This window comes from Polistes fuscatus, unplaced genomic scaffold (genome assembly GCF_010416935.1).
Source record: "Polistes fuscatus isolate 324 unplaced genomic scaffold, CU_Pfus_HIC Scaffold6, whole genome shotgun sequence".
In the NCBI taxonomy this organism is placed as follows: Eukaryota; Metazoa; Arthropoda; class Insecta; order Hymenoptera; family Vespidae; genus Polistes; species Polistes fuscatus.
The window spans coordinates 203,640-230,606 of NW_025113140.1; the positions used below are offsets into that span (position 1 = coordinate 203,640).

Consider the following 26,967-nt stretch of genomic DNA (forward strand, 5'->3'; position numbering starts at 1 on the left):
AAGGGACTTTGACTTTCAACGGGGCAAACTGTTTCGAGCGATACGAGAGAACAGGTTCCAAAACAGGTGATCCCCCATCTAAACACATACACACACGTATATCTGTAGAAGATTGTAATTCGACTTTAAACGGAGTACGTCCATCAGGTGTAGGGTTCTAGAAAGGGTCACTTTTTTGTCCTACTAAAAAGGTTTTTCTGCTCCACGGGAGACGAAGTATCTTGAATCGTGCGAGATGAAGTTTCTCATTCTCCTTCCTAGTACAATCATAACGATGAAATTACGTTAACATTTGAATTTACATTCGAATTCCTCGCTTCGTTATTCGAGAACGTATATATGCGTCTCGATTTAAGATGCAAATTAGTTTCATCTATTTCCGCGACGTTATCGTTTCACCCCCGTCCTACGAAGCCCCTTTTGCGAACAATATTAGAATTCGTTTGTTTGTTTATCGGTATTAAAAGAAATCTATATACATAGTTTGATGGGTAAGATAAGATAAGAAGAGAAAAATACTTAGGTTACTTTGGTCTTTTTCAAAGGACTCAAGAAAGCCTTTGGGCGTCGTCGAGGCCAAAAGAATTTAATCTTTCTCTTTCTTACTTTCTTTTACCCAAACCCCTTCCTCTTATTTTTCTTTTCCCTTTTGTTTCTCACAATTATTTGCCAATTTCATTGTAACGAAAGAAAGGAAAACAGAAGCCGCCGAAGGAAACTCGCAAACGGGAGCTCGGAAGAGACCTTGCTTCTTTCGCGATATCCTTTTTCGTTTTACAAGCGATAGTCCTTGTAGTAGTAGTAGTAGTAGTAGTAGTAGTAGTAGACGAGCTTATCTCGAGGAAACGTTACCCAGGAGGAAGCCTGCTCAATTGATCTCAATCGTCCTTTTCTTTCTTTCTTCTCCTCTCTGGTTCTCTCGTTAAAGTCTCGCTCAAATATTTTTCGTAATGACCGGTAGAGATAAGTCGGCCTTTAGTTTGGGCCACCCGATATAACCTAAGAGAAGTGGAAAACATTCCTGCAGATAGCACGGTTTTGCGGTTCACGAGGACCAAGTCGCTTCCTCGGTGCTTTAATGGACCATCCGAGGAAAGTCACCGTGCCAGGAAGTACGCCCTCGAGGAGTGACACGAAATCGCGGTTAACCATTAGATTTTGCGCACGCGGCTTCAGGATACCAACAGAATATCTAGCGCGTTCAAATTCACTACGCGTCCGTTAACGCCCTTCCATTTTCCACTTAAATCCTTTATCTCCATTTTAACGAACTAGACGTCCGAACAAACCCTGTTAAACGCTTGCGAAATGCTTGCCAAATTGTTAGCGAAATTTATGACAATTTATGTTGGATTATTCCACATTATTTTTCTATAAATTACAAATTTAGAACGATCTTAGGGGTGGACCGTATCAAAAAATAGTATGTCCATTCGTTAAGGAAAAGGTTTATCATCTTTATGACCATTGTATTATATCTTGGATCATGATTTACGAGAATACTATCCATCTAGACAATAGGACAAAATTATCCGCACTATCTTCGATACTATTCGATCTCGATGGTTTTTCTAGATCGCATCTTCCCTTAATACCATTTCCAATATCCCCCTCACACGTGTCCGAATATTTACACGTACTACGTACTTACTAACGTCAGGAAATGACGTTGGGAGTCGATCGTTGCTTGCTCGAGGGAAGAGGGACCCTCGCCTCGAATCGTCGGCCTTGTCAGAGTTATGGCGACCAATTCAGCGACATAAGGGTCGTTCCAGCGATGCTGGTTCCCTTATACTCCTTCCATCTTTCTTCCACATTTTATGTGCATTGCTTTCCTTTTAGAACGTTCCCTAGCAAGAGTGTGAACGATAATATTGAATTGAGAAGAAAGTTTCTTTATATTTTAACAAACCAGATCACTTCGAGCACTGCGCTACGACTGTTAGTCTTATCGAAGGAGTAAGGAAAAGAACATCGAAGCTTACGAGTCGAGAGATCAAGACTAAAGAAAGAAACGAACGCCTTTGAATTTTTTTCTCCCAGCTAGCTAGCGCGATTCTCTCATTAGAGAGGATCAGAGTTGGATTACCAGCCGTTTTCAAAACATTCTACTCCTCTACCTATCCTAGCTCCTCCTGCTTCACTTTCCTAACTCGTTGGAACTGGCAGCGCGAATTTTCAGGCTGGCTTACACACGGCCATCTGTCTTGTGCGATAGGATTACGGGATTAAGGATTTTCACCGTCGAGCCGTTAATAATAATCGTCGTTTGCCACCTCGACGTTGACGTTGGAAGGAATGGTGAGAAACAGGGATGGAGAGTGGGCCAGAAAGATGGAATGAATGAATGAAGGGTGGATGGAAGGAAGGAAGCAAGGAAGGAAGCAAGCAAGGAAGCAAGCAAGGAAGCAAGCAAGGAAACATCTTTGATGGTGAGAGTTGTCGTATCGACGTTAATTATCCCCCTTTTCCCTCCTCATCCTTTCAGTTTCATTTCCTCTCCCTTACTCCTCTCGTCTTTATTTAAGTCGAACCAACAGAAGGAAAAGCGTCTCGCCAATGAACGCATTCGCGCTACGAGAGAAGCTTATCCGTCCTCGTCCTATAAATTCCAAGCTCGAAGGACACAAATGCGGAGTCCGATCGACGTAACCGATGGTCGTACGAAGAATAATAGTTTGACACGAATAGTGATCGCAACTATTTGCGTGAACGGAACGAAGGTGTCTGCTGTAGTTGCCTGCAGCAAGAGCAGCGATAACATACCAGCCTGCTTGCTTGCTGGTTGGCTGCCCGAGTATTGCGCAATATGAATTACGTCAACCACCGTTTCTCGCTTTGCTCCAGACACTGATCGTCTTTTAACCGCAAACCTTGCGAAGGAAACGTCACGTATAGCGATATCGATCTTTACAAAGAATAATTGAATGCTCGTAATAGGAATAACGGTACTTCTTGGAAAGTATGGATGGAAAATGTCTTTTTAAACTGTGAACATTTATTCATTTAAGTTAGTAAGAAATATTATATATACGTATATATAAAGTTTTCAAGTATCGGCAATTATAAATGAGTCGAGGTAATATTCAGTAAGCTTAATGGTAGTCCATTAAAATTTCTAAACTCGGTGAAACAGGCATACATTTAGAATTATCTTTGCAGAAACGTAACATATGCATACCCGGCATAACTCCGAATGGAAGTAAGTAGTTTTCCCTGGGAAAACTTGAAATTACTTGAAATTATCGTTGGTCGCTTGAAATACTTTAAAGGTAGCCTATGAGTGATACGTTCGAATGTGTGCGAGTACCTCCAGGTGTTCCATTCGAAGTTGCATTAAAGCCGCGAGCCAGGTAGAAATCGAGGTTGGTTGGGAGGCCCTTTGGATACGAATCTTCTGATTGGACCATCAAAACGACGAGTCAAGCGAGACATGGAAAATGACGCGCATTTATTTTGCATACATAATCGGGGAGAGCTAAGCGAACGAAGACGTCCAAGTTCCACCGAGTCCTCGGATATTATACCGAGGAGACCTTAGCTCTCCGAAAGAGGGTTAACGATCGGGTCATTGTACTCTCTCTCTCTCTCTCTCTTTTTCTCTTTCTTTCTCCTACTTTCTCCCTGTTTCTCTGCTTGATATGCCCTTTCGAGCCTGTGAGTTGCCTTACGCAACTTTCAACGGTCAGCTTCGGTGGACCGAACTACTTACGCCGAACTACTTACACCGAACTTGTGTCCCTTCTCATGCGGGTAACGATCCAAAAATTGATTATCCTATCAAAAATTACTGTTTATCTTGGTCGTCCATGTATGTTTGAAAAAGCTATTGTACTTGATGCGAGGAATTCAAAATATTCTTTTAGCACAGATCTTAAAACAAATCTATCGTATAAAAAATGCACTTTTTGGATTTCGCGAAAAGTCCCTGTAAAAGAAGAAAAGCTTCTCTCGAGTGTTGGGCTAGGATCCAAGAAGGAGTCGCCATATTTATGGTCCCCGGCGTCTTAACCCAGTGAGCATCGAACGTATCCGGAAAACGAAGTCGAAGTTGAGAGGTTACGCGAGGTCAGGCTTCTTCCTTCGGCTTTTGCTATGTATTCGGAAGGAAACGCCGAAGGAAACGCCGAGGGTAACGATTTTGGCACTGCTCTACGATAGCTTTTCGTAGCACGCCTTGGCGATAATGTTCCAAGAGAAACGTGATTCGTCGATGACGATAACTCTGCTTCTAACTCGACCCGCGTCGATAATGCGAGAGAATGAGAATGAGAGAGAGAAATATAGCGGCCTGGGAAAGAATGGGAGGAGAAGGAGAGACAGTTTACTAGGATAGAAGTTTTCTTGGGATGGAAAATGATAGAAAATGGTCGATTCGTCTCAAACGCATATTTCATTCTCGAAATCGACGAGCTTGGAAGAGGACGACTCTTTTGCTTTTTAGGAAGGAAGTTTCCATTCTCGAGTCCTTCCTCCAAAACACGCTTCGAATTTACAATCAAATCTATATATTCCACTAGTATTTGTATATGCGCGGTTATACGTGTCTCTATCTTTCTTTCCAAAAAGAAACAAAGTTTCGAGATCCGAGCAGGACGGAAATTTAGAAATAAGACATACTGTAATTTCGGATTTGGTATAGCAAATTTGAAGTTTATCCAAAGTTTCTAACTTCTGACCCGAATTGGAATAGAAAGTTGTTGTCTATACATTTTTACGTATCTCCATATCGAATAGATCGAGACGTGATAGATACTCGAGGTCCTTTTTTCTCTTTTACCGTTTCGAATAAGAAATTTTATTGCCAGTTTCATCTCGCAGAATAAGACGACGCACACGAGCTTATCGATTTTTCTGTCTCGCGTATATCCCACGTTTCGTACTTTTCTATCTGTTTTGCAAGCGAAATTTCTCGTAGGAGGGTACCGAAAAGGCTCAATAAAATAAAACATGTTCGCATATCCCTACTCCAAATCTGTAAACAAATGCTTTACTAAGTAAACCTTTTTTGACAAAATAATGATTATTTTGAAGCATTTTAGAGTAGAAATAAAATTTGTACAAAATCTGAATATTATAAATATTAACGTCTCGACGAGTAGTAGTGGCATATTTGAAAAAGAATCGTTGCAAAATCCTTCATCGTCCGCAGTATTTCCGCAGCATTTCCGCACAATCGTCCGTGGTCAGCAAATATCAAAAGAACTGTGGCCAGGAAACGAGGTGCAGGTCCGATAAGAACACGCTCGTTCCTCTAATTCCATACGCTATAAACGCAGCTTACGTATCTAATCTAACATTCTTCAGCGCTCTCGTAGAAACGCTAACGCGTACACGAAACGTGCTTTTAAAGAACGCGCAGAATTCATGAATCACGTACGCAACACACATACAGCTACTCCCAAAAATATTTCAATAATAAAGGATGATTAATTTTTTAGCTTCAAGCTTCCGTTGTTTACAAACAAATTATCCGTGTTTTATCTCTTATTTTAGAGACCATCAAAAACCAGGAAAATTTCTAATTGGCATAATAAGCAACATTCTTTCTGTATTTTTTTTCCAAACATTTTGTCGAGTAACTGTATGTTTATATATAACGCTTTAAGTTCTGCTTCACTCCCACCACTGCCACAATTTCTTGTATATCAATCAACGATAAGAAAGAAGCAACGTTTGACTCACTTACGATTATTCATTTGCAAATAATTCCTGGAGTGGCATCCGTTTTCTCTTGTTTGGACAATCGGATATGCGTCGAACAATCCACTCGACGAATCAAGCTTTATCGACTCCCGTTCATAGTTAATCCTTAATACTCGACAAATAGCCATTATGAAGCAGCTTTCCTATCAGACGACGTACTAAATTATTTTCAACGTGTAAGCTACTCTAACCCACCGCCAATGGCCCTACCGTTCGGAATAACTTTGTATTTACACGTACCATTGTTAAAACGTTTGCGCAAACGAATCGATACTCTCATTATTTTATTATTTCTTTATTCTTTCGAGTGTACCAAATGAACGAGTAACTATTGTCATTGATACTGCAGAAACGATATTCGATAACCATTACTACTTTAAATGTCTTTCAAATTATCTCTGTTAGAACTTCATTTCATTAAGTGTACTTTTGATACGATAAAAAGAAAAAGTCCAACTTACGCGTAAGAAATAATCCATTCTTTCTCGATAATTTATCTACCAAATGACAAGGCACTTCATTTTAATAGCGATCATTTATCGTAGATATCGTATACCCGTTTATCTTTCTTTTAAATCATAACGCGGTCTGCTACATGATTTTCTTTGGGTTTGCATAAGGACACCGTTATGATGCTCGTGCGTGGTCGTTGAATAGTTCCATCATACATGCATACATGTACATGCTAGTAAAGTACTATTCCAACGAGGTTAAATCGGTTATGGTCTATTTTAAAAAACTCGATAAATCCGTAAGCTTATGGATATCTTTATCGATCGTAAGCTCGCTTCCTCGTACCGAACTTTAATCTTACAATTAGATCTTATTCGACTTTAGAACGATACAAGTTATTATCTCGATCTAGATAAGAACCTACCTTTCGTAGGATCTAACGATTTCACGCGAATGAAAAACGAAACGTTACTTGCTTCCAAATTGTTTGTTATTTCTTTTATTCGAGGCTAATAGCAAATCTCGCTATCAGTTATTCCTAGAAGTATTAAAAATGAATAAACTAGCAGAGATCTAAGATATATGATTTTGGATAAAAAGTATATAAAAATATATAGCATATGTCCAGGCAGGCAGGCAGGCGGGCAGGCAGGCGGGCAGGCAGGCAGGCGTCGCGACGCTACCGAGCAGTGCTGCCTCTAGGACGTCGTGCCGTCGGTAGTGGCGAGAGTGGTCGTAGCCGGCGAGACACGAAGATAACCTTCGGAGTTAGTCGGTTGTGTTCGGCTTCGGTCGTTCGGCGCTTATAGCAAGGGAACGTCAGTCACTCTTCGGCGCTCGCGCGGAAGGGTTTGTACGGTGTTGCTGGTCGGGCTATCACGTCGCGGTGTACCTTGCGAAGTAGTAGTGTGTGTTTGAGAGAGAACGCTAACAAAATACATATACATCTCTGATGCAGCGCGTTTCTTCTTCCGAAGCCGTCCCCGGCGTCCTCGGCTGCCGTCTCTTTTGATCTCTTGCGCGGTCGATCGAGCTCGGTTTTCGCGTCGAGGAAGGAAAGTGATATACATACATACGTACGGATATATTTCGCACACACGCACAAGCGCGCGCGCGCGCACTTACAGTTGCATATATATAGAAATATATTACCACTTTGTGAACGTATACGCGTATATGTATCTTGTGCAGGAGCAAATTATCAATGAACGTATATATGTAAATATATACGCGCGAACGCACGCGGAATTCGGAAAAGCCGGCTTTGAGAGAGCGAGTGGAGGGGAGACGCGATCCGCGCGTGTCTCTCACAAGTGCATGACGTTTAACTGAAACGTCAAGTAGAAGCAAATTTAAAGGATAGAAAATAGATAATCGTCTCGTCCCTTCGATAACACCGACCAGAGGATTCTTTATTCGATAAGGAAGGTAGAAAAACAAGACAGAAGTTCGAAGATCCTATTTGTGCCAGCACATTTTGACAGTTCCATTGGTGTTTTATCGGAAGCTTTCTGTCTGTTCGTATTGTTTGACTCGTTGGTACGTTTGGACTCGCAATCAGTTAAAAAGAAAGAGTAAACTGGTCTCATTGATAGGAGCCAGTTAGGCACTATTCTCGTCCCTCGTATGATGGATACTGGCGCGAGTGACTCGTGTACGCGACGCCACTCGAACCAGACAGAGCGTCGTCGTCGTCGTCGTCGCACAGTGAAATCTAACCAAGCTTTCTATTCCTTCCTTTATCTATCTATCTAATTGTATCGTCATTTTTATTTTATTCCGTCGATATTCCATTATCTTTCATTTCCTTCGAGGAGTGCAACGCGAGAAGTGTGCGACAACGTTTCCGAGTCGATCTTATCGAAGATATTTTCCTTTCGATTCTCCTGGGAATATCGACTGGAATTCAAATCAAATCAAGAAGAATATAAAAAAGAATAACAAGTCAAACGAAGTGGATTCGATATCATCGGGATCATCAGTACAATACGGGTGTTGTTTCTTCTTCGATGGTACGCGCACGTGTGGTGCGTGCCGAAACGTGCCGTTCCTAATAAAACGTGTATTAGTAATTTGTTGGTTGGTTCGTCTATAAAAAGATAAAATATATATATAAATAAATTAAATATATATACGTGCGCGAAATATATATATAAAAAGAAGGAAATATTCGTGCGAGGATAAGTGTGATATCGAGAATCATGTTTTTTGGTTGTTGTGCATCATCGTTGTAATATTCATCGTTGTCGTCGTTGTCATCGTTTTAAGAAAAAGCCTCGTCGTTAGTTGAAGCTATTATTATTATAGCTCTAGTCTACAGGAAAATTATTATACTTTATTCTTCATCGTTATCCACTGTTCTCTATCTACCTATCTATCTATCTATCTATCTATCTATCTATCTATCTATCTATCTATCTATCTATCCATCTATCTATCCATCTATCTATTTCTATGTGATATCGAAAGTTGTGCGATCAACGTGTTTGAAGAAACTTGCAAAGCTAAACTTATTCGACTAACAGTAAAAAACGACGAAATAATAAAGGAGAAAAAATAGAAATAAAGTCAACGACGACGTCACATAACCATGGATATCCTGCCGAGCGGGAACATATTTAGGGAGTTGCAGGACATACACGACACCGGATACTTTTCGGCTCAACCGTCGCTCGAGGATCACTGGCAACAGGTAAACCGAGATCTGACAGTTTTTTTTCTTTTCTAGACACTCCTCTACTTTCGTTGCATTATTATGTTGTTTTTTTTTTACATCAACCGCCAACCAACACTTCCGAAATATAACGGTCGATATTCGTATTAACACCATTTTCCTACCATTTATTATGACATTATTATGAGTCACATACATTAAGCATTAATCATTTTATTTCGATAGATTTGTTCGATTTTTTGTAACTCTTGTCTATTACCATTATTAATGCACATATTTTCCTCTTCTAAAAAGATACCTAATACTCGGTGATTAGAGACAAATGAGAAGTATATATAGAAGAATCCGCTCGAACGTGTATACGTTGACGTCTATCCAGTATTTATGGGATTCAAAATGCTGATTAATTATTATGAATTATTATGAATATAGAATAGGAAGAATGCATCTCGTTTCTCTCAGTGTTTCTCTCTGTCTCTCTGTCTCTCTCTCTCTCCGTGTCTCTCCGAATCGATTCCCGATACGGGGGCTAGGACTATGACGGAACGACCTTGGCTCGAGTGTAATAGGTCGGTGAGTACGTTCAGTGACGCGCCGGGTCGGTACCATAGACGCCGCGCGTCCCGTTTGTTTACGAGTGTGCAATGACCTTACGCCGATCCAGGCCGACAAGAGCGAGTGAGTTCCCGCGCGCGCAAACGATGAGAGAGGAGAGAGAGAGAAACCGAGACGTTCGCCCTCTATTCGTTACATCTCAGACGAGGATATTGTGCTTTTCTTTCTTTCTCTCTCTTTCCTTTTGATCTCCTTTCACTTTCATTTATCAGATCGTATCTAACTTTACTCTTTCCTCTTACGAAACTTGCTCACTTTATTATTATACACGACATATAATATTCCTATTTAAAATTCATTTGATCGAAGATTTAAATCATTCTAGCCTTCGATTTTAGAGTGTGCTTTATTTTTTATACAAATTCTTATTGCTATTCTTTTACTGCTTTTTTTTTTTATTAACAGATAATCATCAATTATTTTTATTTCGTCACATTTATTCTACCTGCATATACATCATCGATTATTTCCTTCGTTGACAATTAACATAAAATCGTTGTAGAAAGCGAACTGTCGACGATGCAATTATTCGATGACTTATTATAAAATATGCCTATACCTACATATTACTTATGCATACACATTTTATTGATAAATAAGTTTACCTCGATTACTCTAAAGGCCTTCATTTTCTCTAAATTTACGTAGTTATTTCGAACTTTTGGCCAGTAGGGTAAATCCTTCCGTGTCACGTTTATCATATGCATGCATCTGAGATTCCAATGCAGTAGTGCAGCGATGATTTGCATAATAAATTTAGTCTTACCGTTCGATCGAGGTAAGGATCTATTTTTAATTTACAATACATTTATACCGTTATAAGAAAACGTTCATTAAAATTTTTCATTTCTTGAACAGAGAGTATATCACTTGTTTTATTTAATTTTTTTCTTAAAATACCCTGCCATTTCTAATGAAAGTTTACTAAATAATTTCCATTTATTTGTAAAATTTTTACGTAGATTTTTGAATCGATCTATATTTCTCTTTATCTGCAAATATCACTAATAATTACTCCTTCATTAAACTAATTGTAAGTAACGTATTAAAGACCGCATTTATATAGAAATAAATACGTACGTATCTAAATCGAGATAATTTCCATTGCAATTAGTTTCAGTTGGTCAATGTATTTAGTTTCGTTACCAGGAATATATTTAGGTAATAATCTATGATGCGTTTTGCAAAGATACGTTTCGTTGGCTGGAAATAGATGGATAATTAGTTTTACAAGTAAACGTGCGCAGAAATACAGAACGGTTAATTATATATGACGAATAATAATGGCTTTCGGACATTTTTTTTCTTTCGAGATTTATTTAAACTACGGGTGCTTAAACGTCGTAGTATAATACTTATCAGTCGTTCATTCGTTCGTTTGTTCGTTATCTCATGCACAGCTAGTCATTTTACGGGATATTTCCATGCAAACGGAAGTAACGCCAACGCACTCTCGTGTTCTTCTTCTTTTCGTTAATACATTGATGGTAAAAATGGTTCGGAAGTGCATACCAGAATTTTTCTCTTTCTATCTCTCACTTTTGCTCGTTTCATTTTGATCCTTTTCTCTAAACAAAAAAATCGAATAGTCTCGTTGAACCCCTTGAGATTTGTCCGTGCCATCGCAGAACGAGAAGCGACTTTTATTTATTGCATTGAAAAAAAGAAATAAAAATACAAAGTTACAGAACTATCATTTCGAACAAAAGCATGATGGGACCCATTTTATTGGGTCAGAGAAACGCATTTAAATGGAAAACAAATTTTGATATAAATAAAAAAAAGAAAGAAGAGCTAGGACGATAGGCAGGAACAAGTCCTAAGGGTATAAAACGGTACGGACAAAAATTTGAAAAAGCTCGCGATGACGAGGAAACAACCAAACGCGTGATATAGAATCTATTTAGATGTTTCTTTTGGATTCGAACAAAATTCGAAATATTTTTATGTCGCCGAAACGTTTCCTGTTAGAGGATGACACGTATGCGTATGCGTGTGTATGCGTAACTCTGGGGAAAACATTCAGAAACTAATGAAAGATCGACGTGCGTTTTGAACATTGAAATTTAATATTTATATGGTTGGTAGTGCGATCGTACCTTCTCGAATATTTCATAGGATTTGATACTGTCCCAGATGCGTTACTACCTACGGAATGTAGCGGTTGAAACACGATGGAAATGAAAGTTATTCAGCTTGCATATATTCCCGAATGGAATATCCTTACCCATTCGATTTTCGTTTACTAAACGTTCCAAGTTAGACATTGTTATTTTAAATATCAAATACGATAGTACATTTTTGCATTAATATCGTAATGTTATATTAGTTACCAATATTTTGTTTTACTCGTTTTATTTTCATTTTATTCGTAATACGATATGAAAGCTGATTTATGCATTTCTGTGATATATATTTTATATAATTAACTGAGATTGAAAATAAAATTATGTGTATTTTTTTGTAAATGAACATATACTACTAATTTTATTAAATTTCATTTATTGTACAATGTGATTTATATTTATTTTTTTATTTTTTTATTTTTATGAAAATAAAAAAATATTATTGAAAAGGAAATTACGTCTAGAGTACAGGTGTTTCTATTATTTCGAAAGTAGGAAAAATAGAATTATAATTTGTTGAGATAACGAGTACATAAAGCTTAAAACGTTTAAAAATGACTTTTAGAGGTTATTGTGAAATGTAGTAAATTAAAAATACATTTAAACCTGTTACCTGTGTGTAGATCTATTTAAAAAGTATGTTTATGTTAATATCCACTTACGTAGCGTCGTAAAATGAAAGAAATAGCGAACGTAAAATATAGCGAAATGTATGGAACAGCTGTAATATTGAAATGAATTGTTAGGAAATGTTAGGATCGGAGGAACGATCGAAGGAACGATTTTCCAGGAGTTGGATGAGAAAGGCGCGCGTCGATGCATCAGACGAGTGCGCATCGAGCGCGCATCGAGCGCGCATCGAGCGGAAGGAAGAGGCAATTTTGTCTTTGCGTTTTAAACGCTCGCGAGTGGCGCGTTTTCCCTCTATCGAACTCATCCATTCTCTTTCTCGTCCTACTCCGCGCGTGCATTAGAATAAGAATATCCAAACGCACAAAGGCGTTTTTGGTGAATGAGCCTGACGTAACTCTTTTGTTTCGAACACGACTCGCTGCTACTCTTCTTCGTATTTCCTCTCTTTTTCCACCACCCACTCGCCTTCCTCGTACTCTGTCCTGGGCCACAGTGCGCGCAATGGGACGAGAAACAATGGTTTGCCGGTACAATGGGCCGCAATGTGAGTGATGCGAAAGATGCCATTGTAGCCGCGGCTGCGGAACGTGGCATTGTTAACCTTCGATGGCACAACCTCCTTTTCTGACTGCATGATTCCTCTTCTTCAACAACCACCACACGCACCAACGAGCATCATCGCCACAATCGTCGACTACCTAGCTAGCCCCTTTTTCTCCCGAGTAGCCAAAACAAGTCTTAAAGTTATATCTTTCCAAGAGTTTTTCGCTCTACTCTAAAGTATTCCTTCCTTCCTCCGTCATTTCTTTCGCTTGGCTTTTTTTTTTGCTTTCTTTGATGCGCGTGGCGTCGGCGTGAGACCATTTGGAAACGAGCACGCCGCGACGGTTATTTCTGAGTTTCTGCTAGCGGCGTGCTCACCATCGTGGAATTCAGTTTTATGCTTCCCTCTCCCTCTCTCTTTCGGTCGTGTATTGCGCACAAGCCAGAACGATCCTTGCGGCTCTCTTTCAGTCTTTGGACTCACGTACATACTGCGTTCCCTCGTTCATCATAGCTGGGTCACTCGTAAGATGGATCTATTAACCCTACCGCTATTACGCTGCTGGACCAAGGGAGAAATATTATCCATTGGCTGCTTGCTTTCTTTCTTTTTTACTTGTTGTAGAAATCAGCTTGTAGGGTAGCCTAGAAATTTAATTGCTTTTCAAAAAAGAACGTTTAGAAAAGCACCAAGTTAGTTTCCTATCGATCGTTTGTTAGAGTTTTTGTTAAATAGCAACAGTAGCAGCAATAGCTTTCGATCGAAATCATTGTGAGTAACACAGTGAATTATCCATGTAACGGAACCGTCTTATCCTTCTATGTATATACGCCTGTAGGTACTTATCTATGATAAAAAAAAGAGAAAGATATTAAGCTTGATCGTCGTCGTTGGGGAAAGCGGCTTAGAAAAGAAGGAAAAGGTATTGGTTGGTAATCGGAACAGGACTGGTCCGACCGTCGTGTTACGGTAGCCTCCACGAGTTTCAACGTTCCGCTTCATTCGCGTCTTATCGAAGTTTTAAGTCTCTGCAGGGTTTAGTTTCTTCTCGTGGAAATAACATTGATTATTGCTTTAGAGTGGATCACGTAGTCGAGATAAATCTAATGCGTAACCAATCGATTCGCAAACTTTTTCTACGTGTTTTATGCCGATACATGGACTGTTATTTTGCAGTTTTCTTTTTTTTTTTTTTAATATTTTTTAATTGCTTTATATTGATTTTCTAACAGATTATATATAGGTTGTAGTTTTAATTATTTCCATTGGTTATTTTGCAAATCTTTTCCATTCTCTCGCACAAAGTCTATTTCTGCTTATCATAGTCTGTTTAGTTTGAAAAGGGTTGAACAACAGTGATATCAGCGAACGCTTTAAACGAAAGTATGAAAAGAAACAAACTCGATACTGAACAAACAGTAACTCGACCTAGCGTTAATAGTTGACCGTTTGATCGTCAGGTAAAATCGGCGGGGAGAGGACATTTGTGGAGATAGTCACGCTCGAATTAACAAGCTTTGGGTATTCTAGCGTTCGCAATGAGCGTGCGCCAGGAACAACGTGGTTGGTCCGATATAAAACAGTAGTAGTTTGTTTGTCCGATGGTGCGAGCGAAATTATCGACGGTGAGCGAAGGGAAAAGGGGTAGGAAGGAAGGGAATTGCGGTGCTGGTAGGAAAAGGAAAAAGAGGAACAAAGGACCGATAAACACAAATTGGTTCTCTTTCCTCTCTTTCCCCTTTTTTATCCCTGTCCCTCTCTCTCTTCCTTTCTCCATTTCTCTCATTCCAGGTTTTCGTTGAATGCATTTGATAGGTCTGACAAATTTTGTGGTCGTTTTGTCGAATCGAGCGAGTGTACGAGTGGGTACTCGAGAACTAGTGTTACTAGACAAAAAAGTCAAATAAGCTCTTATCGCAATTATCAGTTACTCCTTCCTCTTTCTCTTTCTCTCTCTCTCTCTCTTTGATGCATAGATGTTTTAACGCGTCTTCGCTGATTGGAAAATGAAAACACCTAACGTATTTCAAATGCAAAAGAGAGGATTTTCCTTTCGAGGTGTCACGTGAAATACGTTTAAACGTTCTTCATCGGTCGGTAAAGTGCAATGAGGAGAAGTAATTAAATGAAGTGATCTAATATCAAAGTTCGTCCTTACTTGAAAGGATATTAAGCCTTTGCATCTTTTGAAGGGTCACCGGTTCGCAAGCGTACTTGCAGATACCTTGCTAGCTAGCTTGCTATCTTCCTAGATAGCTCTTTGATAAACATTGTTTCAATATGGGTTGCTTTTGACGCTACGTTTTACTTCCAGTTAAGTTCAGGAGAACGATTTCAAATATTACTGTGTTCTAAATTCTATCTCTGCGTTTGTGATTTCTAGATGAGCACCAATGTATGTACTTATACGCGAAATACGCGAGCTCAGAAATTTTAAATTTGCGGATAAGAAGGTAAGCGTTATCTCCATATTTCTGATGCTACTCAAAATCCGTTAAGCTCTTTCTGCTTTTGTTCGAACGAAAAGATCGCGAACCTTTAAAGCCTGTTATTCCAAGCTCCAAAGTAGATACAGGAAATGGACGTTCATATCTCTCATATAACAGTTACTAGCAATTAGACGTTTTATATACGCTCGGTCACTATCCATGGGTCACTTCAAATATGCATGCGCATGTGTATGCATGTTAACTAGCAAATTTTATCAATGAAATAAGCATAGTTGTGTATATATAGTACGATCATTAAAATATTTCTGCAGATTTCATGTGTTTCCTATTCGTTTTGTATGACAGAACGTTCGCTAACGTTTGCCCGTTTTGCAGGTAGGTATCTCTCTATCTATTCTATCGAAGGCAGGGAGAATTGACTTTCTTCGCAAATAAAATCTCCATATCTGGCGAGGAATATATTTGCATGCTTTTTGGATATTTTTCGGGTACGCCAAGGTATTTTGGGTTGGTTCGTTCGTTCGTTCGTTTGTACGTTGCTCTGTTTACAGGAAGCTTCATCGTCGCTTGTTCTTTGGATCGTTTGTGCGCAACGCTGTTTGCTCTCAATATCGAGATAAAATGGAGAAAAAAGGGATATTGCGGATCCTTGTCCTGGATAAAAAGGAAATGCACTTTTTACGTAGCAGCATCGAACGCCATTAGAACAGCGCCGCTACCTGGTTAGCCGATGAGCGTAAATTACTTGCCGAGATTTACGAAAGTTTATTCATTAGCGCATTTAATGCCGCACGTATGTGTGTATGTATGTTCTACGTATATACTTACATACGTCAGTCTCCTCATAGTTCTCGGCGTTTGACTAACTCGCAAATCCATTAACCGATCGTTATTAACATTCCTGACTTTACGGTACAAATTTAACTTAAGTTAAGTTATTTTCAATTTTGTGACACGATAAAGGTTTTTTTTTTTTCTTTTATTTATCGGAAGCCATTGAATAAAATATATTATTAATATATTTATGTGTAATATGAGGCGTTCAATATTTTCATTGTACATGCGTACATTTTTGTTCTTGTTGCATTTCGCAAGGAAGGTATTTATTTCACTTTAAGTATTTGCTATCTATACAATATAATGACGTCTAATTATATATAAACTAGTGCTTAATTTGTTCCACGAAGAGGATACGCGCGATAAAAATGTAAATGAGGCACCGGTTAAGCACCGAAACTTGATAAAAATGTTATTTAATAAAACACACTTTACCAAACGATGTTTTTCTGCATGAATTCTTCGAGAAAACTATTATATCTTTCATCATTTTTATTTCTCCTTCTCTCTATATGAATCATACTAATCGTTATAGTTCATTGAAATCGATAAAATAATCGTTTAATTTAGCGAATCGATCGCGAGTGTTAGTCAAAGATCGATCGTTTTTAAATTCAAGGTTTTCTCGTCGATAGATAAACTCGTTAATTCAATTGGTAAAACAAGGAGGACCTTAATTAGAATCGGCACGTTTATGACTAATGAGATTGTGTGTTCGTGCTCGCCTTTTAAATTTACTCGATAATTGTATACGCTTATATGTATATGTGTATTTATATTGTTTATATATATATATATATACGTATCGTGAAAAAAAACACCGAGGGTATTTCAATTATATATAATATCTACGAATTTTTATACGAATTTAATGATATTTTTACGTCGATAAAATTGACTATGGCTTTATCTTAAAATTGATACAAGTAAAATGACAACTTGTTAAGAAAAAATGTTGCAATTTCTGAATCATTTATAGTGCATTATTTATTTTGAATCATACTCTCACGATGTGTCGCTATATAGCATGATTCATTGATTTCTCCGATAAAAATGATTCATGACAAGTACAGCATATTCAATCTGCATTTAATGATTCGTAAAATCGTATACGACTTTTCTAGTATATATCTCGTACGACAAAAATGTTTATATCTTTTATCCGATTTAGTAATCTAGACGTACGATGACAGATTGAGTATTTTTTACATGTAATACATAAACCATGCAATTGTACGTGATAATAATTCATTAATGCTAAATACTTCGAAAGCAAATAATCGGAATTCCAATTGAGTAATTTCCTGTTTTTGTGGGATTTATTAGAATGTTGGTATTAGATAAAACGAATGGATGTAGAAATTCTTTGTTTGACGATATAATTAGAATACGAAATAATAGAAAAAATAAAAAAAAAAACATATTTTTACGTTATTAATCGCGAAGCGTAAACGTTAATAATGTATATTTTAAAATGTAATCCCATCTAATGATTAGGATGAAATTGAATCAGTCGAAAGGTAAGATTATTAGAGTTAGTATTTGCTTGTAGATGATTAATAAAGGCTTAAGCCTTTCTCGTAAGCAAAGGTGCGTCGAACGCGTTACAAACGGCGATTAACGGAGCTACGGTAGGACGAGTTTAATGTATTTACAGAGCTGAAACCCATTAACGCGTGTCTGCCAGTTGTTAACGGCATGGCTGAGCAACCTGTACGTAGAGCGACTTATCGTTTAGCTTCCGGCAATGGAGAACGACGACGTGACGTTGCACGATGCACAAGCGTTCTTCTCTAATACTCTTCTGTAATTTCAGAGACAACTAAACGATTGAGCTACCTAACTATATCTATATCTTTTACCTTCCTTCAAGTCCAATGGGATTTTCCACGCCGATTTAATGTAAGAGACGATCAAGAGAATCGTGATTAAGCCAAAAGCTTTTAAGGAAAACATCGTTTATTTTGCATTCGATTTAAACGTCAAATTCATTTTTCCTGTTGGAACACTTGGCTTGATTAATCATTTATATTTTATTCAGTAATAATATGGAATAAATAATTTGGGACTTTTATTACAAAACGTTTTTTAAACATATTATTCGATCATTTTTATAGACGTTAATATCTTATCCAAATGAAAAAATGTAGTACAAGGCGTTAATTCGCTGTCAATATACCGACTCACGTTTTGTCCTCGTTTTCTGCTTTCCCGATCGCGTATCTACGACATCGTCCATGCGTTAAAAAGTTTGAACAAAAAGCAAATAACCGGTATCATCGTTTCCAGATGCTTCCAACGAATTTCACGTTCTCATTTAAACTCGTCTCAAGGAACAACGACGGCGTACACGAAAGTGCACGTAGTAAAGGAGAACCATATCTCTTCGCGTTCTTTATTACGCCAAACAAACTTGAATTATTTTTCATTAAAAAGCAAAGCCCTGAGAAACGACTTGGAATAAGAGTTATGCAAATTTCAAATGTCCAATTCGACGTTCAAATACAATTACGAGATGGAGGGTTTATCAGGAAATTTTGTATCGGATCCATACATTTCGGTTTGTTAGAGAAAAATAATTATTTACGAATGATAGAACAATGATGGATTTCATTGCAATGCTCGATCATTTTATTAGAATTGCATTCTATTTTTGTAGTAACATTTTCATCGATCGATCGTAGGTACCTAATTGATTTACATAAACGTTTCTCTCTCTAAATGCTATGGTTATAACGATGTTGGAGCGTGAAGACGGTCAAACGTCAAGCGTTAAACGTTTCTACGAATCCAAGGCCAACATCGTTCTCGTATTTCCAGTCTCCCAAGATATATTCCTTCTCTCGCTCGCTCTCTAGCACCCTCCTCTCTCTTTTTTCTATTTTTTTTTCCGTTGAAAGGCACGTGCAAAGTGTTACTCTCGAACATTATGAGAACCACTGGAGCTCTCGACTATCGGCCGCGCTTGTGTTGCAACGGAGCATCATTGATGTTAATGAGCTAGATTGGAAAGCTGTCCTGCGTTTGAAAGTTACTGAGCTTCGAGCGATCGTTGTCTTTCTTAGCTATATTTATATATACATACGTATGTATAGAATACGTGCATAAATAATTTTCCTACAGGGTGTTCCACGAGAGCTCGGGATGAAACTTCTTACCAGAGTTATGTGATTTTAAAATCATTTATTAACCCTTTGCACTCGGACGAACCAGTACCTCGAAACGATTACTACCATTTGTTCCGCGTAAGTATGACAAAATCTTCATCAAAATTTGAATCCCTTTGCATGATAGTCTTCGTACTTTTTAGTCCTCTTTTACGTACGAAAACTGCTCTTCTTTTATATACATATATATATAAAATACTTTGATGTGAATTATCATGTTAAATTCAGCAATGATCGAGAGTAATCTGTCGAGTGTAAAGGGTTAATATTATAGGAAGAAACTTCTTCCCCAGCTAAATATGTATCTAAGCATGTTTAATTTACGTGCATTTATGTGTGCATTTATGTGTGCATATATGCACGTAAATATATGTAGATTTCTGTTTGTTTGCGTGTGTTTGTGTGATGTAAAACAAAGAGACGTCAGAGCCAAAGACTTCGCGGGAGATAGAGATGGAAATGGAAGACGAGCGAGCGAGTAACTGTGTAATAGAGAGAAAAAGAAAAAAGGAGAGAAAGAGAGAAGGTAATTTCATGAATGAAATCTGAATAAATCAGCGTACCGTGTTATTACCAGCCGTACCGGACGATAAATCTCGCTAATAAACAATGACCGAGAATCGAGCATCGCTTTCAAAACCTGACACGGGGGACGCGAGATTGCAGAAGATTTTTCAACAACGTTTATATTAACGTTTTGTTCCCTTAAACGCGGTAAGAGATCGGTTTGTTTCTTTTATTGGTCAAAAATTTACAAGAATGTCCGTAAGCCTTTCTCTGAAAATTTGAAAAGACAATTCATTAGCGAAATGCACAAATTGCAATTATCCATTCAATTGTTCGTCGATTCCTACGAGATAAAAAAAGTAGGTAAACGATGTTTTAAAAATAAAAATAAACGGTATTATAAAAGACTTTCTCTTTCTCAAACACGAAAAAACTATTTGTTTTCGAAGAAGTTCAGATTTTCCATTTTATCATAATTTTGATGATTTTATTCAATCGACTGCGTGTTTGATTTCTCTTAGATACTAAAAGTAGGTTGATGCTGTCTTAAAGAGAAAATACAAAATTTCTGAGCCAATCTCTCTTTTTTCTTGAGTTTAAAGAGACAACTCGTTTATTATCAAAGAGCATAAAATTTTATCGTATTGATAATTTTCATAATTTTATTTAATTAACTGTTTGATCTATTCCTGCGAGATAATAAAAGTAGATCGACGAGTGTTTTAAAAAGAAAATAAAGAATATTTCATCTCCGTTTCTTTTTATTTCATGCATTTATTTCTTCAATTTAATTCGAAAAATTAATGAATCATTCGCTTCGTTCGCATAGATACGAGGTAACTCGATTTTAAAAATAAAATCTAAAATTGTAAAATTAATAGAGTAGAGAAGAAAAAATAAAATACAATTATTATGCCCATTGAACAGTGTCGTAAAAAAATTGTTGTTTGTACGCACTGAGTCATCGACTGAGTTACGAAATAAGTATATATAAGTATAGTACTTACATATATAGATGGTATAAAAATTCTTTGGCGTTCGTCGCTTTCGAAAGTCCGATCGAACCGACGAACGTTATTATAAATGCGAGGACGGAGTGCCGGCAAATAGAGTGGAGTACCTGGAATCGAAAGGAGAAGATGGAAAAGAGATATTGATCGGGCAGTCGTGTGTGTATAGTAACGTCTCTCGCACTCTCGCGAGTACTACGCGAGAAACACACGTGCGCACCTCGTCAGTGGCGTAAAACGTCGCGGGAAAGAGTAAGATAGCATTACGTATAGATAGATTAAAGGAGCACGTGTTGGCGCCACTGCGCGGGCGCACGCTTACCTGCATCCAAAGCTTTACTCCTACCACGCGATTTATCGAACCTGCCACCGATATTTTTTATCTTTTTCCTTCACAGATGGAGGAATACTTGGTATACCATCCAGATTCCTAATAGGAATTATTTTTAAATAAACATTTTTGAAGTTTTTTATATATATATATGCTTGGTTTCGTCGATAAAATCGAACTTACAAGGATATCGATCGTTAAAGGATCTTTCTATCGTCATTTTACCGAGTAGAAGGAGAAACGAGGTATCATTTTCTAAACGAAACACTGCGACCAGAGTCAAAAACAGGTGTCACTTGATAGGATGATGGTAGACGGTAGTTTCAAATTAATTCGACGTACTTGCAAGCGTTGTAACTGCGAGCATACTCTCCTATATATATATATATATATAACTTTCTTTCTCTCCCTCTCTCTCTCTCTCTCTCTCTCTCACTCATTTCCTATTCCCTTAGGAAATACGATACGAAGCATGATACCGATATTGCAGATACGATAGAATGTTTTCGTTACAGTGCCTCGTCGATATCGTAACTCTACTTCGCTGGCAAAACTGGTAAACACATCAGGTGGTAAAGCTCTTTTGAATGCAACCAGTGTGTACTTTAAATACGAATTCTGATGACTCATTCAAATGGTTTATATTATCTCGAATCTAAACTTTGTTCCAAAATATATTGATGATTAATTTCGACGATCGATTTGTTTATCATCTCTTTATTTCTATTGCGTAAATGTGTAATAATTATATCGATCGCTTGTGAAACTTGGAGTGACACGAGTTAGGTGTATGTAAGCGAACGAACGAACAAACGAACGAACGAACGAACGAACGAATGATCGCTCGACCGTGCCAAGTGGCGTGAGTTTTCCTGCGAGCAGCAGCGAGTGCGAAACTGGATGCCTGTATTTTCCGTACCAACGATTTAACAAGTTGCAATGGCAGCCTGAATGTTTGCCGCTTACACGCGCGTATATTCCAGTCCTAGCAAACCATTAATTAATTCAGAAAGGTCGGTAAACTCTCTTTCTCTCTCTCTCTCTCTCTCCCATTCGTTAAGTCAACCCTATTATCGACCAATTTGAGCGATCGTTAAGATTCTTTCTCTAGATAAGAAGAATAGCTTAGAGAATTCTCCAAATTGCTAGATATCGAGAAAAGTTCTTCTTGAAAATCGTTAGTCCCTCCGTGGAAAGAGCATCGCAATACCTAATTAAATACCTAGCCCTGCAGCCATTTTTTTCCACGAATCATATTTCCTCTCTTTTTCTCTTTGAAGACTCGATTTTTCTCGTTACGATGTTTTTCAATGGTCCTACAGCTAGCTTTCTTTTGCGGGATCGATAAATCACCGAATCGTGGAACTCTTGTTATACTCTCTCTCTCCCTCTCTCCCCGTAGCACTTTGTCGCTGTCTACCTCCTTGGAACTTTCTTCGTTTTTTTAGTACTATCTTTCTTATTCTCCATATTGTTCCTTCTCTCGGTTTTATTTTGAATAGAAGAATAAGGGAGGAAATATTCGCGATCGGCCGAGCGAGCGATAATAAAATAATTCTTTGCCACAATAGACAATGCTTGCCCGGGATGATAGTAATTCAAAGCGGATGGAGGAAAAAGGGAACAGTCGTTTTCCGTACTTACCGCGGGTGCGTCATGGTTTCCCTCCCATCCTCCTATTTTCCTCTCCCCCTTTTTTCCACGCGAAATTTGTCACCGATGTGAAATAATATTGTCCGCTTCTGCGATCTCGTCGTCGTAACTCATGCGAAAAAGGTTTTCTTCTTTTGCTTTTCCTTTCTCCAACATTTTTCCATTCGATATGTTATCATATTTTCGTTTGGTACCTCCAACGTGTGAAACTTACGTCCGCAGAGTATACAAAATGGACGATGAATATTGCGGGAGCTAGAAACATTTTCTTATCCTTTTTCTTTTTCGCAAAAGAAAAATGTTTTCGTTTATGATTAATTTATGTTCTTTTCAAGCAACTCAATCGATGCTTCATTCTTTATACTCGTAATAATAATTAGACTCGACAATGCTAAGTGAGAATAATTTTGTCGATCGTTCAATAATAAATTATACAATTTCTAGATGATAAAAACCGTCTCTCTCTCTCCCTCTTCTTTTCTTTCTATTTGTCAATAATTTTTGATCACATCATTTTATTTTCTTTTTGCTACGCTCTTAACAGTTTCTCTATGATACTTTACTTTCGCGAGACTCCATTTTCTCTTTTCCTTCTCCTCTCTTTGATCTTTTTTCATTCCTCGGTGCCATTTCCAGACAATCTTATTCTCGTTCATGCTCCGGAGCTTCGCGAAGCTCGCGTTTTAACGAAAAATTAATATCTCGAGTAAATCGAAGACTTCTTTTGATGCTCTCTCTCTTCCTCATTTCCACTCCCTCCTCCGTCCTCCCCTACTTTCAATCTGCACGATCCATAGACGAGTTCCGTTCAATTCTTCGTACTTTTTCATCGATCATTTAATACGAACCATTTTTCCATCGCTCTTTATATATTTTCAACGTATGATTTTTCAGTCGAAATACAAATTTTATGATTCATTAACAAGTTTGTTCTTTATTTAGGATCATTAACTTTTGACTTTTCGTATTTACGAGTTCACGAGGAAAGAGTCGAAAGAAGAGAGGGCGAGAGAGAGAGAGACAGAAAGTTTAGTTACCCGCAATGTTTTCAACGATATTCCTCTTTCTCGATTTTAAAGTAACGAACTCGTTTCTTTGAGGGAGGGCGAGGGAAAGAGAAAAAGCTGCATTCGTTATTTAATTGCCTCAAAACGCCAAAGCTCTACTCGCTAACTTTTCTTTTTTCACGAGCAACTGAAAAATGTAATCCGTTCTCCCCCAGTTATTTCGTAGTTAATTTTACCATTTTTGTCAAGATAATATTTCTTATTATTCGTCGGCAATTATGGTAACAACCCTGAGCCAAGATTTCGAACATTTAAAAAAAAATCGGTGTCTCGACGACTCGGTTCTCCACTTGTTAGATTTTTTGCATCGTTCGACACTTCGCGACAAGGAACGAAGTTAACTTTGAGAGTACCTTCTGTCTCTGTTTTTTTAACGTCTGTTCGTTCAGTCGACCTTTTTCTCAACGTTGTTAATGTTACCTATAGGTGCATAGCCCTTTTCGTTTTTCCATCGATAGCTCCCTCTTACGCACGATTACACCATTCATTATTGTTAGAAAAGCAGTCGCTCGAAGACTAATTAACTGAGCTACTCGGTCAATTAGCTAATTAATGCAGCTAGGAAACATAAGAATCGCCGCGGGGACGTGCGCGCGATTCTTTTAACTAGGTTAGGAGCTTCTTGTTTCTCTCAACAGCTCGATACGATTATCGATAAGTTGGTTTTTCACTTGTTTTTCATATACTTTCCAATTTCTCTACCGAGAAATTTTCGTCTTTTTCAAACTAAGTCAAATATGTAGGAAAATGTTGTATGAGCAACAAGATTTTTCACAAAAATTATCGAATATATGAATTTCGATGGGCTGTCCAAAAAATTCTTGCTGATTTCTATCGAAAATTTAATAGCAACATTTATATATTTTAATATATAGAATGTCTCCTCGCATTTGGAGCCTATTTCATGAAAGATGCTAAACATTACAACGCGAATTTGTCATGCAATTAGTGTTTGTTAAGTTAATGAAAAGAATAAATAACTGCGATGCAGTGGGGAATGTGTAATGAGATGTAACTAGAACTATTTTATGACTTTAACATAATTACGTTCGATAATCGATCTTACTTTCTTCGTTCCTATTAAATTAGCGATATGCGCAGATATACGTACTAGCAATTATGACCGACGAGCTACGACTGAGTCGAAAAAATGAAAAAAGTATATTACACGACTTTTTTTAAACAGATGTATAGTTGCATTAAAAGAAAGAAAATTGTAAAATCAATATTATCATATTTTTGACCTAATTCCTAATAATAATTACTGGCATATTTATATGCGCGGATGAAAAGTTGATTTCATTGAGCGAACACCCTATAATCCCAATTCGTTTAAAGTTCTACGAATGTATCGATTCCTTTTAAAAATATATAATATGCATTTATTTTTATTTACAGGTAAGCCGAACGATCAATAGACAGGTTAAAGAACGTAGAGAGTCAGTGACCATCGTGCCGCGTTTCTTCACCGATCGAAGAGTACGCTAACAGTATGTATCCTCCTTACCTAACGCGTTATCTTTCATTCTACCGATATAATCGTGAAGATAATTGCAACAACGATAAGAGCGTAGTCTTATTTAATTACAAATTGCGATGAGTAATCGAAATTTAATCGGACCAACTAGAAAAACAGACTCGTCTTGTATATAAAAATCTTATCACAGAGCCCATAACTAAGCAACAAGAATCTCCTGACAGAGCGAACGTGAACTAACTCAGCAGAATTACCCATACCCATTAGATGAAAGAAACGATGACTCGATTCGGGGAAACGGAATAAAGAAAGTGACGTCACCGTTTTACCCTATTCTCGATGAAGTTCAACTTTCGTTGATTTGTCATTCGCATAGGGTTTAATTTTTGTTTCGTATACACGAAAGACAACATCCTTCTCTCTTTCCGAAAGACTTGAGACGTTAGGAGGACGCGGGAGGAGGACGCGGGAGGAGCACGCGGGAGCACGGCGGCATTCCGCATCCCTTCTAGACACGCGGAGTCCGTAGTTAATACCAGCTGCGTCTCAGTCATCGGCATTCGAGTTGTGTAGGGTCTTCGGATACTCCGCGTATACAAGGAAAATGCGGGCTTTGGCAGACATCTGGCAAGCATCCACGCGCGGCAGATACTCCAAAAGCCTTCGGTGTACGCGGTCTAGCGCACGCCTGCCACTAATATATAGGGTGTTTTACCTTACTCCAGTGTCTCCAATTTCTTCCTCGTTTTATATTATGCCTAAACATTTCAATAAACTTATTTTTTCATTGCGGGCAATTCGAAGTTATTTCTTTGCATTATCTTGTATCGAGAGTAGATTGAATTTGACTGTACGAATGTGCTAAGACTGCGGATGCACATATGCGTCCACCGAAGTTTATCTATTTTTTAGACAAAGAGTTAATTGAATAGCGTTTCCTATGTTAAATAGAATTTCTTGGCAATATTTGATCGTGTAAAGGATTAAGGGAAACGTTTGAATTGCTGAGGTAACAGTGGAACACCCTATATACGGATGTATACACGAAACCGAATCGAGTCGAGTCGAGTCAACTTCGACGTTGAAGCAGCCACGTTACGCTGTTAGACGCGGATGCTGCGTTGCCTCGGGGATATCTGGGTCTAGGTATTTCGAGATACCCGTCGAGACGAGCGATTTTCTGCGAGCCCTGACGTAAGACGCCTCTTTTCTCGCATCGATTTATCGACGCCCTCCTCGCTCCTACTCGATACGCGCTACTCATCCTGACAAAAAGTAAATCTAGCCTCGTCATTGGTATATAATATCTGTGCTTCGCTTAATACGGAATTCGATTCGATAAAAAAATAAATTTTACCCCTTTGTAATGAGTTAAATGTAGCGAGTGTAATAGTGAAAAGAAGGATCCGAAAAAGTATTAGGTTTACGTACACATCCTTCGACGAAGGATACATCCAGCCTCACTTTTCGTTATAAAATTTGCTTTATTTGGCAGGAATTAAGTCGTAACGACTGTAACCATGTGTTCGCATGCTTTTAGAAACCCAATATATCTTTCTCTCTCCCTCTCTTCCTCTATTTCTGTGTCTTTTTCTATTCCTTATTGCATCTCTTTCGCGTCGTAGAGATCTTTTACGACGATAAATAAATCTGGATGGAAAGACTATCCTTCCCTCTCTCATTCTTACGTGTCGACTTTTCATTGGACGCATCGTTT

At 38.0% G+C, this 26,967-nt stretch overlaps 1 protein-coding gene across 1 annotated transcript in view; it reads left to right on the forward strand.

Annotated features, from left to right (window-relative positions):
- Window positions 1-6,978: 6,978 nt before the first annotated feature.
- LOC122523608 (Krueppel-like factor 6) overlaps window positions 6,979-26,967 on the forward strand; it is a 233,038-nt gene continuing 213,049 nt past the window's right edge. Inside the window, exon 1 of the mRNA XM_043645470.1 lies at window positions 6,979-8,851. Coding sequence (XP_043501405.1) covers window positions 8,750-8,851 — 102 coding nt within the window. The 5' untranslated portion in view covers window positions 6,979-8,749. The remainder of the gene's footprint in view (window positions 8,852-26,967) is intronic.